Source organism: Mustelus asterias, unplaced genomic scaffold (assembly GCF_964213995.1).
Source record: "Mustelus asterias unplaced genomic scaffold, sMusAst1.hap1.1 HAP1_SCAFFOLD_4217, whole genome shotgun sequence".
NCBI classification, from domain to species: domain Eukaryota; kingdom Metazoa; phylum Chordata; class Chondrichthyes; order Carcharhiniformes; family Triakidae; genus Mustelus; species Mustelus asterias.
The window spans coordinates 472-17500 of record NW_027594162.1 but is presented as its reverse complement, the minus strand read 5'-3'; the positions used below and the strand labels follow the sequence as shown (position 1 = coordinate 17500).

The 17029-nt window shown below is 63.6% G+C and overlaps 1 protein-coding gene across 1 annotated transcript in view; it reads right to left on the bottom strand.

Annotated features, from left to right (window-relative positions):
• LOC144491010 (TAF6-like RNA polymerase II p300/CBP-associated factor-associated factor 65 kDa subunit 6L) overlaps positions 1-14453 on the bottom strand; it is a gene marked incomplete at its 3' end in the record, with an annotated part of 16221 nt that extends 1768 nt beyond the window's left edge. The window contains exons 1-7 of the mRNA XM_078208690.1: positions 13607-14453; positions 13402-13488; positions 11174-11324; positions 11008-11058; positions 9580-9674; positions 6833-6907; positions 2055-2275 (exon numbers count right to left, since the gene is read on the bottom strand). Coding sequence (XP_078064816.1) covers positions 2055-2275; positions 6833-6907; positions 9580-9674; positions 11008-11058; positions 11174-11324; positions 13402-13488; positions 13607-13753 — 827 coding nt within the window. The remainder of the gene's footprint in view (positions 1-2054; positions 2276-6832; positions 6908-9579; positions 9675-11007; positions 11059-11173; positions 11325-13401; positions 13489-13606) is intronic.
• Positions 14454-17029: the final 2576 nt, after the last annotated feature.

Below are 17029 nucleotides of genomic sequence, written 5' to 3'. Positions count from 1 at the left end.
GTCCCGGTCTCCCTATCCCCACACTCGGAGTTACTGCGCACAGTCCCGGTCTCCGTATCCCACACTCGGAGTTACTGCGCACAGTCCCGGTCTCCCTATCCCCACACTCGGAGTTACTGCGCACAGTCCCGGTCTCCCTATCCCCACACTCGGAGTTACTGCGCACAGTCCCGGTCTCCCTATCCCCACACTCGGAGTTACTGCGCACAGTCCCGGTCTCCGTATCCCCACACTCGGAGTTACTGCGCACAGTCCCGGTCTCCGTATCCCCACACTCGGAGTTACTGCGCACAGTCCCGGTCTCCGTATCCCACACTCGGAGTTACTGCGCACAGTCCCGGTCTCCCTATCCCCACACTCGGAGTTACTGCGCACAGTCCCGGTCTCCCTATCCCCACACTCGGAGTTACTGCGCACAGTCCCGGTCTCCCTATCCCCACACTCGGAGTTACTGCGCACAGTCCCGGTCTCCGTATCCCCACACTCGGAGTTACTGCGCACAGTCCCGGTCTCCCTATCCCCACACTCGGAGTTACTGCGCACAGTCCCGGTCTCCCTATCCCCACACTCGGAGTTACTGCGCACAGTCCCGGTCTCCGTATCCCACACTCGGAGTTACTGCGCACAGTCCCGGTCTCCCTATCCCCACACTCGGAGTTACTGCGCACAGTCCCGGTCTCCCTATCCCACACTCGGAGTTACTGCGCACAGTCCCGGTCTCCGTATCCCCACACTCGGAGTTACTGCGCACAGTCCCGGTCTCCCTATCCCCACACTCGGAGTTACTGCGCACAGTCCCGGTCTCCGTATCCCACACTCGGAGTTACTGCGCACAGTCCCGGTCTCCCTATCCCCACACTCGGAGTTACTGCGCACAGTCCCGGTCTCCGTATCCCACACTCGGAGTTACTGCGCACAGTCCCGGTCTCCCTATCCCCACACTCGGAGTTACTGCGCACAGTCCCGGTCTCCCTATCCTACACTCGGAGTTACTGTGCACAGTCCCGGTCTCCCTATCCCCACACTCGGAGTTACTGCTCACAGTCCCGGTCTCCCTATCCTACACTCGGAGTTACTGTGCACAGTCCCGGTCTCCCTATCCCCACACTCGGAGTTACTGCGCACAGTCCCGGTCTCCCTATCCTACACTCGGAGTTACTGCGCACAGTCCCGGTCTCCCTATCCCCACACTCGGAGTTACTGCGCACAGTCCCGGTCTCCCTATCCCCACACTCGGAGTTACTGTGCACAGTCCCGGTCTCCCTATCCTACACTCGGAGTTACTGTGCACAGTCCCGGTCTCCCTATCCCACACTCGGAGTTACTGCGCACAGTCCCGGTCTCCCTATCCCCACACTCGGAGTTACTGCGCACAGTCCCGGTCTCCCTATCCCCACACTCGGAGTTACTGTGCACAGTCCCGGTCTCCGTATCCCCACACTCGGAGTTACTGCGCACAGTCCCGGTCTCCCTATCCCCACACTCGGAGTTACTGTGCACAGTCCCGGTCTCCCTATCCCACACTCAGAGTTACTGTGCACAGTCCCGGTCTCCCTATCCCCACACTCGGAGTTACTGCTCACAGTCCCGGTCTCCCTATCCCCACACTCGGAGTTACTGCGCACAGTCCCGGTCTCCCTATCCCCACACTCGGAGTTACTGCGCACAGTCCCGGTCTCCGTATCCCACACACGGAGTTACTGCGCACAGTCCCGGTCTCCGTATCCCCACACTCGGAGTTACTGCGCACAGTCCCGGTCTCCCTATCCCACACACGGAGTTACTGTGCACAGTCCTGGTCTCCCTATCCCACACTCGGAGTTACTGCGCACAGTCCCGGTCTCCGTATCCCCACACTCGGAGTTACTGCGCACAGTCCCGGTCTCCCTATCCCCACACTCGGAGTTACTGCGCACAGTCCCGGTCTCCCTATCCCCACACTCGGAGTTACTGCGCACAGTCCCGGTCTCCGTATCCCACAATCGGAGTTGCTAGCACAGGAAGGATGGGCTGAATGGCCTCATTCTAGTCTGGGCAGCTGGGAAGGGGCTTACCGGAATGTGTGGCTCAGCAGTAAGGCAGCGTAGTCTCGCAGTGTCCAGTGGTCGTTGAGGGGGTTGATGGAGGCAGCCAGAGGTTCCAGGATACAGTACATCACACTGGACACAAGGCTCTTGATGTAGGTGCCCAGGTAGAGGTAGGGATTCTGGATCAAACTCTTTACAATATGCAGCAGCCGAGTTAACTGCTCCAGGTCATGGCTCACTGACTTAACCTGTTAACCAGAGAGAAAGGACATCACCGTGAGAGTGGGCGGATCACCCTATCACAAGGTCGGCGCTGAGGGAGCGCCGCACTGTGGGAGGGTCAGTGCTGAGGGAGCGCCGCACTGTGGGAGGGTCAGTGCTGACGGACCTCCACACTGTGGGAGGGTCAGTGCTGAGGGAGCGCCGCACTGTGGGAGGGTCAGTGCTGAGGGAGCGCCGCACTGTGGGAGGGTCAGTGCTGAGGGAGCGCCACACTGTGGGAGGGTCAGTGCTGAGAGAGCGCCACACTGTGGGAGGGTCAGTGCTGAGGGAGCGCCGCACTGTGGGAGGGTCAGTGCTGAGGGAGCGTCAGTGCTGAGGGAGCTCCGCACTGTGGGAGGGTCGGTGCTGAGGGAGCGCCACACTGTGGGAGGGTCAGTGCCGAGGGAGCGCCACACTGTGGGAGGGTCGGTGCCGAGGGAGCGCCACACTGTGGGAGGGTCAGTGCCGAGGGAGCGCCACACTGTGGGAGGGTCAGTGCTGAGGGAGAGCCGCACTGTGGGAGGGTCGGTGCTGAGGGAACGCCGCACTGTGGGAGGGTCGGTGCTGAGGGAGCGCCGCACTGTGGGAGGGTCGGTGCTGAGGGAGCGCCGCACTGTGGGAGGGTCAGTGCTGAGGGGGTGCCGCACTGTGGGAGGGTCAGTGCTGAGGGAGTGCCGCACTGTGGGAGGGTCAGTGCTGAGGGAGCGCCGCACTGTGGGAGGGTCGGTGCTGAGGGAGCGCCGCACTGTGGGAGGGTCGGTGCTGAGGGAGCGCCGCACTGTGGGAGGGTCGGTGCTGAGGGAGGGTCGGTGCTGAGGGAGGATCAGTGCTGAGGGAGTGCCGCACTGTCAGACGGTCAGTGCTGAGGGTGTGCCGCACTGTGGGAGGGTCGGTGCTGAGGGAGTGCCGCACTGTCAGACGGTCAGTGCTGAGGGAGTGCCGCACTGTGGGAGGTTCAGTGCTGAGGGAGCGCCGCACTGTGGGAGGGTCAGTGCTGAGGGAGTGCCACACTGTCAGAGGGTCAGTGCTGAGGGAGTGCCGCACTGTCGGAGGGTCAGTGCTGAGGGAGCGCCGCACTGTCAGAGGGTCAGTGCTGAGGGAGTGCCGCACTGTCAGAGGGTCAGTGCTGAGGGGGCTGGACACTGTCAGAGGGTCAGTGCTGAGGGAGTGCCGCACTGTCAGAGGGTCAGTGCTGAGGGAGTGCCGCACTGTCAGAGGGTCAGTGCTGAGGGAGTGCCGCACTGTCAGAGGGTCAGTGCTGAGGGAGCGCCGCACTGTGGGAGGGTCAGTGTTGAGAGCGCGTCGCACTGTGGGAGGGTCAGTGCTGAGGGAGCGCCACACTGTGGGAGGGTCAGTGCTGAGAGAGCGCCACACTGTGGGAGGGTCAGTGCTGAGGGAGCGCCGCACTGTGGGAGGGTCGGTGCTGAGGGAGCGCCACACTGTGGGAGGGTCAGTGCCGAGGGAGCGCCACACTGTGGGAGGGTCGGTGCCGAGGGAGCGCCACACTGTGGGAGGGTCAGTGCCGAGGGAGCGCCACACTGTGGGAGGGTCAGTGCTGAGGGAGCGCCGCACTGTGGGAGGGTCGTTGCTGAGGGAGCGCCGCACTGTGGGAGGGTCGGTGCTGAGGGAGCGCCGCACTGTGGGAGGGTCAGTGCTGAGGGGGAGCCGCACTGTGGGAGGGTCAGTGCTGAGGGACGCCGCACTGTGTGAGGGTCAGTGCTGAGGGAGTGCCGCACTGTGGGAGGGTCAGTGCTGAGGGAGCGCCGCACTGTGGGAGGGTCGGTGCTGAGGGAGCGCCGCACTGTGGGAGGGTCGGTGCTGAGGGAGCGCCGCACTGTGGGAGGGTCGGTGCTGAGGGAGGGTCGGTGCTGAGGGAGGATCAGTGCTGAGGGAGTGCCGCACTGTCAGACGGTCAGTGCTGAGGGTGTGCCGCACTGTGGGAGGGTCGGTGCTGAGGGAGTGCCGCACTGTCAGACGGTCAGTGCTGAGGGAGTGCCGCACTGTCAGAGGGTCAGTGCTGAGGGAGCGCCGCACTGTGGGAGGGTCAGTGCTGAGGGAGTGCCACACTGTCAGAGGATCAGTGCTGAGGGAGTGCCGCACTGTCGGAGGGTCAGTGCTGAGGGAGTGCTGCACTGTCGGAGGGTCAGTGCTGAGGGAGTGCCGCACTGTCAGAGGGTCAGTGCTGAGGGAGTGCCGCACTGTCAGAGGGTCAGTGCTGAGGGGGCTGGACACTGTCAGAGGGTCAGTGCTGAGGGAGTGCCGCACTGTCAGAGGGTCAGTGCTGAGGGAGTGCCGCACTGTCAGAGGGTCAGTGCTGAGGGAGTGCCGCACTGTCAGAGGGTCAGTGCTGAGGGAGCGCCGCATTGTGGGAGGGTCAGTGTTGAGAGCGCGTCGCACTGTGGGAGGGTCAGTGCTGAGGGAGCGCCGCACTGTGGGAGGGTCAGTGCTGAGGGAGTGCCGCACTGTGGGAGGGTCAGTACTGAGGGAGTGCCGCACTGTGGGAGGGTCAGTACTGAGGGAGCGCCGCACATTCAGAGGGTCAGTGCTGAGGGAGTGCTGCACTGTCAGAGGGTCAGTGCTGAGGGAGCGCCGCACTCTCAGAGGGTCAGTGCTGAGGGAGTGCCGCACTGTCAGAGGGTCAGTGCTGAGGGAGTGCCGCACTGTCGGAGGGTCAGTGCTGAGGGAGCGCCGCACTGTCAGAGGGTCAGTGCTGAGGGAGTGCCGCACTGTCAGAGGGTCAGTGCTGAGGGAGTGCCGCACTGTCAGAGGGTCAGTGCTGAGGGAGTGCCGCACTGTCAGAGGGTCAGTGCTGAGGGAGTGCCGCACTGTCAGAGGGTCAGTGCTGAGGGAGTGCCGCACTGTCAGAGGGTCAGTGCTGAGGGAGTGCCGCACTGTCGGAGGGTCAGTGCTGAGGGAGTGCCGCACTGTCAGAGGGTCAGTGCTGAGGGAGTGCCGCACTGTCGGAGGGTCAGTGCTGAGGGAGCGTCGCACTGTCAGAGGGTCAGTGCTGAGGGAGTGCCGCGCTGTCGGAGGGTCAGTGCTGAGGGAGTGCCGCACTGTCAGAGGGTCAGTGCTGAGGGAGCGCCGCACTGTCCGAGGGTCAGTGCTGAGGGAGCGCCGCACTGTCAGAGGGTCAGTGCTGAGGGAGTGCCGCACTGTGGGAGGGTCAGTGCTGAGGGAGTGCCGCACTGTGGGAGGGTCAGTGCTGAGGGAGTGCCGCACTGTCAGAGGGTCAGTGCTGAGGGAGCGCCGCACTGTCAGAGGGTCAGTGCTGAGGGAGTGCCGCACTGTGGGAGGGTCAGTGCTGAGGGAGTGCTGCACTGTCAGAGGGTCAGTGCTGAGGGAGTGCCGCACTGTCAGAGGGTCAGTGCTGAGGGAGTGCCGCACTGTCAGAGGGTCAGTGCTGAGGGAGTGCCGCACTGTGGGATCCAGTGAGTGAACGGTGTAATGTGAAGGGCAGCTGGAGCAAGGCGAGGCCGGGGTGGTCGGACAGAGGCCGGGACGGTCGGACAGATGCCGGGACGGTCGGACAGAGGCCGGGACGGTCGGACAGATGCCGGGACGGTCGGACAGAGGCCGGGGCGGTCGGACAGAGGCCGGGACGGTCGGACAGAGGCCGGGACGGTCGGACAGAGGCCGGGGTGGTCGGACAGAGGCCGGGACGGTCGGACAGAGGCCGGGACGGTCGGACAGAGGCCGGGGCGGTCGGACAGAGGCCGGGGCGGTCGGACAGAGGCCGGGACGGTCGGACAGAGGCCGGGACGGTCGGACAGAGGCCGGGACGGTCGGACAGAGGCCGGGGCGGTCGGACAGAGGCCGGGACGGTCGGACAGAGGCCGGGACGGTCGGACAGAGGCCGGGACGGTCGGACAGAGGCCGAGACGGTCGGACAGAGGCCGGGACGGTCGGACAGAGGCCGGGACGGTCGGACAGAGGCCGGGACGGTCGGACAGAGGCCGGGACGGTCGGACAGAGGCCGGGACGGTCGGACAGAGGCCGGGACGGTCGGACAGAGGCCGGGGCGGTCGGACAGAGGCCGGGACGGTCGGACAGATGCCGGGGCGGTCGGACAGAGGCCGGGACGGTCGGACAGAGGCCGGGACGGTCGGACAGAGGCCGGGACGGTCGGACAGAGGCCGGGACGGTCGGACAGAGGCCGGGACGGTCGGACAGAGGCCGGGACGGTCGGACAGAGGCCGGGGCGGTCGGACAGAGGCCGGGACGGTCGGACAGAGGCCGGGACGGTCGGACAGAGGCCGGGACGGTCGGACAGAGGCCGGGACGGTCGGACAGAGGCCGGGGCGGTCGGACAGAGGCCGGGGCGGTCGGACAGAGGCCGGGACGGTCGGACAGAGGCCGGGGCGGTCGGACAGAGGCCGGGACGGTCGGACAGAGGCCGGGACGGTCGGACAGAGGCCGGGACGGTCGGACAGAGGCCGGGACGGTCGGACAGAGGCCGGGACGGTCGGACAGAGGCCGGGACGGTCGGACAGAGGCCGGGACGGTCGGACAGAGGCCGGGACGGTTACAGGATGGGAACTTACCCCACTGACCACGTAGACAAAGTATGGGAGCAGAGCTGCAACCTTCGAGTTGGACTGAAGGTCCTGGAGTGCGGCCTGGAAGCAAACAGAGCCCAGAGTGAGGACCACCCAACACCGAGAGACACCCATCGCAGCCCGGGAGAGACCGTCACACACACACCCCGGGATACAGAGTGAAGCTCCCTCTACACTGTCCCCCATCAAACACTCCCAGGACAGGTACAGCACGGAGTTAGATACAGAGTAAAGCTCCCTCTACACTGTCCCCATCAAACACCCCCAGGACAGGTACAGCACGGGGTTAGATACAGAGTAAAGCTCCCTCTACACTGTCCCCATCAAACACTCCCAGGACAGGTACAGCACGGGGTTAGATACAGAGTAAAGCTCCCTCTACACTGTCCCCCATCAAACACTCCCAGGACAGGCACAGCACGGGGTTAGATACAGAGTAAAGCTCCCGCTACACTGTCCCCATCAAACACTCCCAGGACAGGTACAGCACGGGGTTAGATACAGAGTAAAGCTCCCTCTACACTGTCCCCATCAAACACTCCCAGGACAGGTACAGCACGGGGTTAGATACAGAGTAAAGCTCCCTCTACACTGTCCCCATCAAACACTCCCAGGACAGGTACAGCACGGGGTTAGATACAGAGTAAAGCTCCCTCTACACTGTCCCCATCAAACACTCCCAGGACAGGTACAGCACGGGGTTAGATACAGAGTAAAGCTCCCTCTACACTGTCCCCATCAAACACTCCCAGGACAGGTACAGCACGGGGTTAGATACAGAGTGAAACCCCCTCTACACTGTCCCCCATCAAACACTCCCAGGACAGGTGCAGCACGAGGTTAGATACAGAGTGAAGCTCCCTCTACACTGTCCCCATCAAACACTCCCAGGACAGGTACAGCACGAGGTTAGATACAGAGTGAAACCCCCTCTACACTGTCCCCCATCAAACACCCCCAGGACAGGTACAGCACGGGGTTAGATACAGAGTAAAGCTCCCTCTACACTGTCCCCCATCAAACAATCCCAGGACAGGTACAGCACGGGGTTAGATACAGAGTGAAGCTCCCTCGACACTGTCCCCATCAAACACTCCCAGGACAGGTACAGCACGAGGTTAGATACAGAGTGAAACCCCCTCTACACTGTCCCCCATTAAACACCCCCAGGACAGGTACAGCACGGGGTTAGATACAGAGTAAAGCTCCCTCTACACTGTCCCCCATCAAACAATCCCAGGACAGGTACAGCACGGGGTTAGATACAGAGTAAAGCTCCCTCTACACTGTCCCCCATCAAACACTCCCAGGACAGGTACAGCACGGGGTTAGATACAGAGTGAAGCTCCCTCTACACTGTCCCCATCAAACACCCCCAGGACAGGTACAGCACGAGGTTAGATACAGAGTGAAACCCCCTCTACACTGTCCCCCATCAAACACCCCCAGGACAGTTACAGCACGGGGTTAGATACAGAGTAAAGCTCCCTCTACACTGTCCCCATCAAACACTCCCAGGACAGGTACAGCACGGGGTTAGATACAGAGTAAAGCTCCCTCTACACTGTCCCCCCCATCAAACACTCCCAGGACAGGTACAGCACAGGGTTAGATACAGAGTGAAGCTCCCTCTACACTGTCCCCATCAAACACTCCCAGGACAGGTACAGCACGGGGTTAGATACAGAGTGAAGCTCCCTCTACACTGTCCCCATCAAACACTCACAGGACAGGTACAGCACGGGGTTAGATACAGAGTAAAGCTCCCTCTACACTGTCCCCATCAAACACTCCCAGGACAGGTACAGCACGAGGTTAGATACAGAGTGAAACCCCCTCTACACTGTCCCCCATCAAACACCCCCAGGACAGGTACAGCACGGGGTTAGATACAGAGTAAAGCTCCCTCTACACTGTCCCCCATCAAACAATCCCAGGACAGGTACAGCACGGGGTTAGATACAGAGTGAAGCTCCCTCGACACTGTCCCCATCAAACACTCCCAGGACAGGTACAGCACGAGGTTAGATACAGAGTGAAACCCCCTCTACACTGTCCCCCATTAAACACCCCCAGGACAGGTACAGCACGGGGTTAGATACAGAGTAAAGCTCCCTCTACACTGTCCCCCATCAAACAATCCCAGGACAGGTACAGCACGGGGTTAGATACAGAGTAAAGCTCCCTCTACACTGTCCCCCATCAAACACTCCCAGGACAGGTACAGCACGGGGTTAGATACAGAGTGAAGCTCCCTCTACACTGTCCCCATCAAACACCCCCAGGACAGGTACAGCACGAGGTTAGATACAGAGTGAAACCCCCTCTACACTGTCCCCCATCAAACACCCCCAGGACAGTTACAGCACGGGGTTAGATACAGAGTAAAGCTCCCTCTACACTGTCCCCATCAAACACTCCCAGGACAGGTACAGCACGGGGTTAGATACAGAGTAAAGCTCCCTCTACACTGTCCCCCCCATCAAACACTCCCAGGACAGGTACAGCACAGGGTTAGATACAGAGTGAAGCTCCCTCTACACTGTCCCCATCAAACACTCCCAGGACAGGTACAGCACGGGGTTAGATACAGAGTGAAGCTCCCTCTACACTGTCCCCATCAAACACTCACAGGACAGGTACAGCACGGGGTTAGTTCGATACAGGGTATGAGGAGGTTGATCGGTGCACAGACACATGCCGATATCGGAGCCTCCCGCCTGCTGCCTCACCTTCATCAGTTGATGGTCATCTCCGAGCACCGCTCTGCTGATTTGCTGGTAATATTTCAGGAGGTCCTCGGAGAGGCTGGAGACGGCCACCGGAACTGGAGAGGAACAAACGCCAAGAGGAACATCACCGGCCACACAATCACACACACCCCGGGGAGGCCATTCAGCCCACCCTTCCTGTGCTAGCTCTTTGAAAGATCTATCCAATTAGTCTCCCTCCCCCCGTTCTTTCCCCACAGCCCTGCAAATATCTCCAATTCCCCCTTTTGAAAGTTCCTGTTGAATCTGCTTCCACCGCCCTGTCAGAGAGCGCCTTCCAGATCACAACAACTCGCAAAAAAACATCCCCCTCCACCCCACAGCGCGGATAGGGTTGTCAGTCAGAAGCTTTTCCCCGGAGTCTAATACGAGGGGGATGAAGAACATTAGAGGGGGAAAGTTCAAAGGAGATGTGAGGGGCAAGTTTATTAGACTGAGCACGGTGACACAGTGGTTAGCACTGCTGCCTCACAGTGCCAGGGACCCGGGGCAGCACGGTGGCACAGTGGGTTAGCACTGCTGCCTCACAGCGCCAGGGACCCGGGGCAGCACGGTGGCACAGTGGGTTAGCACTGCTGCCTCACAGCGCCAGGGACCCGGGGCAGCACGGTGGCACAGTGGTTAGCACTGCTGCCTCACAGTGCCAGGGACCCGGGGCAGCACGGTGGCACAGTGGGTTAGCACTGCTGCCTCACAGCACCAGGGACCCGGGGCAGCACGGTGGCACAGTGGGTTAGCACTGCTGCCTCACAGCGCCAGGGACCCGGGTTCGATTCCCCGGGGCTCGGGTCACTGTCTGTGTGGAGTCTGCACGTTCTCCCCGTGTCTGCGTGGGTTTCCTCCGGGTGCTCCGGTTTCCTCCCACAGTCTGAAAGACGTGCTGGTTAGGGTGCATTGGTGAATGGTAAATTGCCCCATCGTGTCAGGGGAACTAACTGGGGTTAACAAATGGGGTTATGGGCCTGGATGGGATTGTGGCCGGTGCAGACTCGATGGGCCGAATGGCCTCCTCCTGCACTGTCAGTGTTCTCTGCGAGTGGTGGGTGTCTGGAACACGCTGCCAGGGGTGGTGGTGCAGGCAGATACGATGGGGGCGTTTAAGGGGCTTTTAGATCAGCTCATGACTGTGTGAGCAATCGAGGGATACTGGGGCAAGGGCAGGCAGAGGGATTAGTTTAGTTTGGTGTCAGGTTCAGTATAAGTCTGTGGGCTGAAGGGACTGTTCCTGGGCTGGACTGTTCCATGTTCTAACACCCCCCCCCCGTCTGGTTCTTCTCTTGATTCTCTTCCGTCCAGCCGGGGAATACTGATCTGCCGGGTGCAGGGTGAGGGCGAAACCACACACCTGCCCGTTTAAATAAAGAATTGAGGTTCCAGAGGGATACTCACCCACACCCTGAGACTCCTGATTCCCTCTGCTGTCCAGGTAAGAGACCTGAACTGGGGAAGCAAACACAGAGACCAGGAGTTAGAGAGATCAGAGATAGCAACAGATACAAACTTCACCCCGACTCCCTCATACCACCGGGCCAGTCTCCAGCCCAGCATTCCCTACCTCGGACCACCGTCTCTCCGCAGCTCTTGGGGAGGCTGGTGGCGAGGGCCAGGTCCACCAGGTTCACCTCACGATCCTCGACCACAAACAGCTCTCCCTCTTTCACAGCACGGAACGGCAGCGCATCAGCAGCATTGTAACCACACACAGGCTGCAGAGAGAGAGAGAGAGAGAGAGAGGGACTGGGCAGTGAGAGCAACGCTGAGTGATACACAAAACACCCACAGAGTCACCGGCCCAGAGGGTCAGTGCTGAGGGAGTGCCGCACTGTCAGAGGGTCAGTGCTGAGGGAGTGCCGCACTGTGGGAGGGTCAGTGCTGAGGGAGTGCCGCACTGTCAGAGGGTCAGTGCTGAGGGAGTGCCGCACTGTCAGAGGGTCAGTGCTGAGGGAACGCCGCACTGTCAGAGGGTCAGTGCTGAGGGAGTGCCGCACTGTCAGAGGGTCAGTGCTGAGGGAGCGCCGCACTGTCAGAGGGTCAGTGCTGAGGGAGTGCCGCACTGTCAGAGGGTCAGTGCCGAGGGAGCGCTGCACTGTCAGAGGGTCAGCGCTGAGGGAGTGCCGAACTGTCAGAGGGTCAGTACCGAGGGAGCGCCGCACTGTGGGAGGGTCAGTACCGAGGGAGCGCCGCACTGTCGGAGGGTCAGTGCTGAGGGAGTGCCGCACTATCAGTGGGTCAGTGCTGAGGGAGTGCCGCACTGTCAGAGGGTCAGTACTGAGGGGGCGCCGCACTGTCAGAGGGTCAGTGCTGAGGGAGTGCTGCACTGTCAGAGGGTCAGTACTGAGGGGGCGCCGCACTGTCAGAGGGTCAGTGCTGAGGGAGTGCCGCACTGTCAGAGGGTCAGTGCTGAGGGAGTGCTGCACTGTCAGAGGGTCAGTACTGAGGGGGCGCCGCACTGTCAGAGGGTCAGTGCTGAGGGAGTGCTTCATTGTGGGAAAGTCAGTGCTGAGGGAGTGCCGCACTGTCAGAGGGTCAGTACTGAGGGAGCGCTGCACTGTCAGAGGGTCAGTACTGAGGGAGTGCCGCACTGTCAGAGGGTCAGTGCTGAGGGAGCGCCGCACTGTCAGAGGGTCAGTGCTGAGGGAGCGCCGCACTGTCAGAGGGTCAGTGCTGAGGGAGCGCCGCACTGTCAGAGGGTCAGTGCTGAGGGAGTGCCGCACTGTCAGAGGGTCAGTGCTGAGGGAGCGCCGCACTGTCAGAGGGTCAGTGCTGAGGGAGTGTCGCACTGTCAGAGGGTCAGTGCTGAGGGAGTGCCGCACTGTCAGAGGGTCAGTGCTGAGGGAGTGCCGCACTGTCAGAGGGTCAGTACTGAGGGAGTGCCGCACTGTCAGAGGGTCAGCGCTGAGGGAGCGCCGCACTGTCAGAGGGTCAGTGCTGAAGGAGCGCCGCACTGTCAGAGGGTCAGTACTGAGGGAGTGCCGCACTGTCAGAGGGTCAGTGCTGAGGGAGCGCCGCACTGTCAGAGGGTCAGTGCTGAGGGAGTGCCGCACTGTCAGAGGGTCAGTGCTGAGGGAGTGCCGCACTGTCAGAGGGTCAGTGCTGAGGGAGTGCCGCACTGTCAGAGGGTCAGTGCTGAGGGAGTGCCGCACTGTCAGAGGGTCAGTGCTGAGGGAGCGCCGCACTGTCAGAGGGTCAGTGCTGAGGGAGTGCCGCACTGTCAGAGGGTCAGTGCTGAGGGAGTGCCGCACTGTCAGAGGGTCAGTGCTGAGGGAGTGCCGCACTGTCAGAGGGTCAGTGCTGAGGGAGCGCCGCACTGTCAGAGGGTCAGTGCTGAGGGAGTGCCGCACTGTCAGAGGGTCAGTGCTGAGGGAGTGCCGCACTGTCAGAGGGTCAGTGCTGAAGGAGCGCCGCACTGTCAGAGGGTCAGTGCTGAAGGAGCGCCGCACTGTCAGAGGGTCAGTGCTGAAGGAGCGCCGCACTGTCAGAGGGTCAGTGCTGAAGGAGCGCCGCACTGTCAGAGGGTCAGTGCTGAAGGAGCGCCGCACTGTCAGAGGGTCAGTACTGAGGGAGCGCCGCACTGTGGGAGGGTCAGTGCTGAGGGAGCGCTGCACTGTCAGAGGGTCAGTGCTGAGGGAGCGCCGCACTGTCAGAGGGTCAGTACTGAGGGAGTGCCGCACTGTACCGAGCACATTAACTGTGTCTGGTGGGGAGGGTGCCTCTGACAGCGTTGGCCTCAGTTCCCCTACACTGCCCCTCCCCCCCCCCCCCGAGTCGTTCCTCCACACCTACCTCCACGTTGGCCCAACGCAGTGCCCGGTTAATGTCTTCCACCGTCAGACGCCTGCGTTTGGAATGCTTCATAAACTGGGCACCGTTCTGTAAGAGGATGAGAGCCGGCTGGTTATATCGTCCGCTGGTTACCGCTCCTATCAGGACGGGTGCCATGCCCCCCTCACCGGTTAATCTCTCTCGCCGCTGGTCCTCTCGCTCTTACCTGTGTGGTCTCCCGCAGCCGGTAACATACGTCCTGGGCCAGCAGAGAGCTGATCTCATCCCCAATCTCCAAACCCACGCTCTCCGCCATTAACCTCACCGACTCCTTACTGATCTCCACGTACTTACGCTCCTCTCGTTCAGACATTCTGCAGGTGGAGGGGCCACGCTGGCTGCTCGTCACTCCCAATGCTCCACTAACTAAACACTCACTCGCTCACCGGCCCTGCTAACTACTGACACATCTCTGACTGCTCATTAACCGGGTCCTGACTAACCAGCTCCCACATCGAGCCTGTCTTCAATAGAAAGGTCTTTCACCAACCGATATCCACCTGCTCCTTGCTAGCTAGTAATAACTGACCCTCTAGTTACTACCTCTTCTCTAACTAGTAATAACTGACCCTCTAGTTACAATCCCTTACCTAACTAGTGATAACTGACCCTTCACTAATGGTTCTGTCGCTTCTCTAACTGGTAACAACAAACCCTTCACTAACTACTTACATATTAACCCTTCACTAACAGATCAACCCCTAACCTCCAATAACCAATCCTTTACCATCTGATATTAATCAACATTTCACTGTTTACCAGCTCTTCACTAACCAGTAATGGTAAACCCTTCAGTATCTAGTAACCAACACATCTCTAACTAGTTACTAACCCCACAATAACCCACTGCACTGGCTAGTTAACCAACCCTTCATTAGCTAGAACTAACCAACCTTCCACCAGCTCCACATTAACTAGCACTGACCCTAACCCTCTGCACTGACTGGTTAACCCCCCACTAACTAGTGATAACCCCCACTAACCAGCCACCAGCTGCTCTCCCGCCTCTGATTGGAGGTGAGGGAAACTGCTTCCGGGTTCAGGGCATTGGCCAACCGGCCGCCTCCGGGCGGTGGGCGGGGATCAGCTCTGCGCGCTGATTGGTCAGGGCGGCTGTCAGTCACATCCGGCCACGTGACTGCGGCAGGGCGCTGATCATTTAAAAGGGCAATGACCCCCAGGACTGGGTGGGCCCCACTATTGGGGGTAAATGAGTGGGGGAAGGGTGGAGAGGGTGGGGAGACGGGCGGGGGAGGGATGCGGGGAGACGGGCGGGGGAGGGATGCGGGGAGACGGGCGGGGGAGGGATGCGGGGAGACGGGCGGGGGAGGGATGCGGGGAGACGGGCGGGGGAGGGATGCGGGGAGACGGGCGGGGGAGGGATGCGGGGAGACGGGCGGGGGAGGGATGCCGGGGAGACGGGCGGGGGAGGGATGCGGGGAGACGGGCGGGGGAGGGATGCGGGGAGACGGGCGGGGGAGGGATGCGGGGAGACGGGCGGGGGAGGGATGCGGGGAGACGGGCGGGGGAGGGATGCGGGGAGACGGGCGGGGGAGGGATGCGGGGAGACGGGCGGGGGAGGGATGCGGGGAGACGGGCGGGGGAGGGATGCGGGGAGACGGGCGGGGGAGGGATGCGGGAGACGGGCGGGGGAGGGATGCGGGGAGACGGGCGGGGGAGGGATGCGGGGAGACGGGCGGGGGAGGGATGCGGGGAGACGGGCGGGGGAGGGATGCGGGGAGACGGGCGGGGGAGGGATGCGGGGAGACGGGCGGGGGAGGGATGCGGGGAGACGGGCGGGGGAGGGATGCGGGGAGACGGGCGGGGGAGGGATGCGGGGAGACGGGCGGGGGAGGGATGCGGGGAGACGGGCGGGGGAGGGATGCGGGGAGACGGGCGGGGGAGGGATGCGGGGGAGACGGGCGGGGGGAGGGATGCGGGGAGACGGGCGGGGGGAGGGGATGCGGGGGAGACGGGCGGGGGGATGCGGGGAGACGGGGGGGGGAGGGATGCGGGGAGACGGGCGGGGGAGGGATGCGGGGAGACGGGCGGGGGAGGGATGCGGGGAGACGGGCGGGGGAGGGATGCGGGGAGACGGGCGGGGGAGGGATGCGGGGAGGGATGCGGGGAGACGGGGGGGGAGGGATGCGGGGAGACGGGGGGGGAGGGATGCGGGGAGACGGGGGGGGGAGGGATGCGGGGAGACGGGGGGGGGAGGGATGCGGGGAGACGGGCGGGGGAGGGATGCGGGGAGACGGGCGGGGGAGGGATGCGGGGAGACGGGCGGGGGAGGGATGCGGGGAGACGGGGGGGGAGGGATGCGGGGAGACGGGGGGGGAGGGATGCGGGGAGACGGGGGGGGGAGGGATGCGGGGAGACGGGGGGGGGAGGGATGCGGGGAGACGGGGGGGGGGAGGGATGCGGGGGGGGGAGGGATGCGGGGAGACGGGCGGGGGAGGGATGCGGGGAGACGGGCGGGGGAGGGATGCGGGGAGACGGGGGGGGGAGGGATGCGGGGAGACGGGGGGGGGGAGGGATGCGGGGAGACGGGGGGGGGAGGGATGCGGGGAGACGGGGGGGGGGAGGGATGCGGGGAGACGGGGGGGGGGAGGGATGCGGGGAGACGGGGGGGGGGAGGGATGCGGGAGACGGGGGGGGGGAGGGATGCGGGGAGACGGGGGGGGGGGAGGGATGCGGGGAGACGGGGGGGGGGAGGAGGGATGCGGGGAGACGGGGGGGGGGAGGAGGGATGCGGGGAGACGGGGGGGGGGGGGGAGGGATGCGGGGAGACGGGGGGGGGGGGAGGGATGCGGGGAGACGGGGGGGGGGGGGAGGGATGCGGGAAGACGGGGGGGGGGGGGGAGGGATGCGGGGAGACGGGGGGGGGGGGGGGGGAGGGATGCGGGGAGACGGGGGGGAGGGATGCGGGGAGACGGGGGGGGGGGGGAGGGATGCGGGGAGACGGGGGGGGGGGGGGAGGGATGCGGGGAGACGGGGGGGGGGGAGGGATGCGGGGAGACGGGGGGGGGGGAGGGATGCGGGGAGACGGGGGGGGGGGAGGGATGCGGGGAGACGGGGGGGGAGGGATGCGGGGAGACGGGGGGGGGATGCGGGGAGACGGGGGGGGATGTGGGGAGACGGGGGGGGATGTGGGGAGACGGGGGGGGGATGTGGGGAGACGGGGGGGGGATGTGGGGAGACGGGGGGGGGATGTGGGGAGACGGGGGGGGGGGGGATGTGGGGAGACGGGGGGGGGGGGATGTGGGGAGACGGGGGGGGGGGGGGATGTGGGGAGACGGGGGGGGGGGATGTGGGGAGATGGGGGGGGGGATGTGGGGAGATGGGGGGGGGATGTGGGGAGACGGGGGGATGTGGGGAGACGGGGGTGGGGTGGGGAGACGGGGGGAGGGGTGGGGAGACGGGGGGAGGGGTGGGGAGACGGGGGGAGGGGTGGGGAGACGGGGGGAGGGGTGGGGAGACGGGGGGAGGGGTGGGGGGACGGGGGAGGGGTGGGAGACGGGGGGAGGGGTGGGGAGACGGGGGGAGGGGTGGGGAGATGGGGGGAGGGGTGGGGAGATGGGGGGAGGGA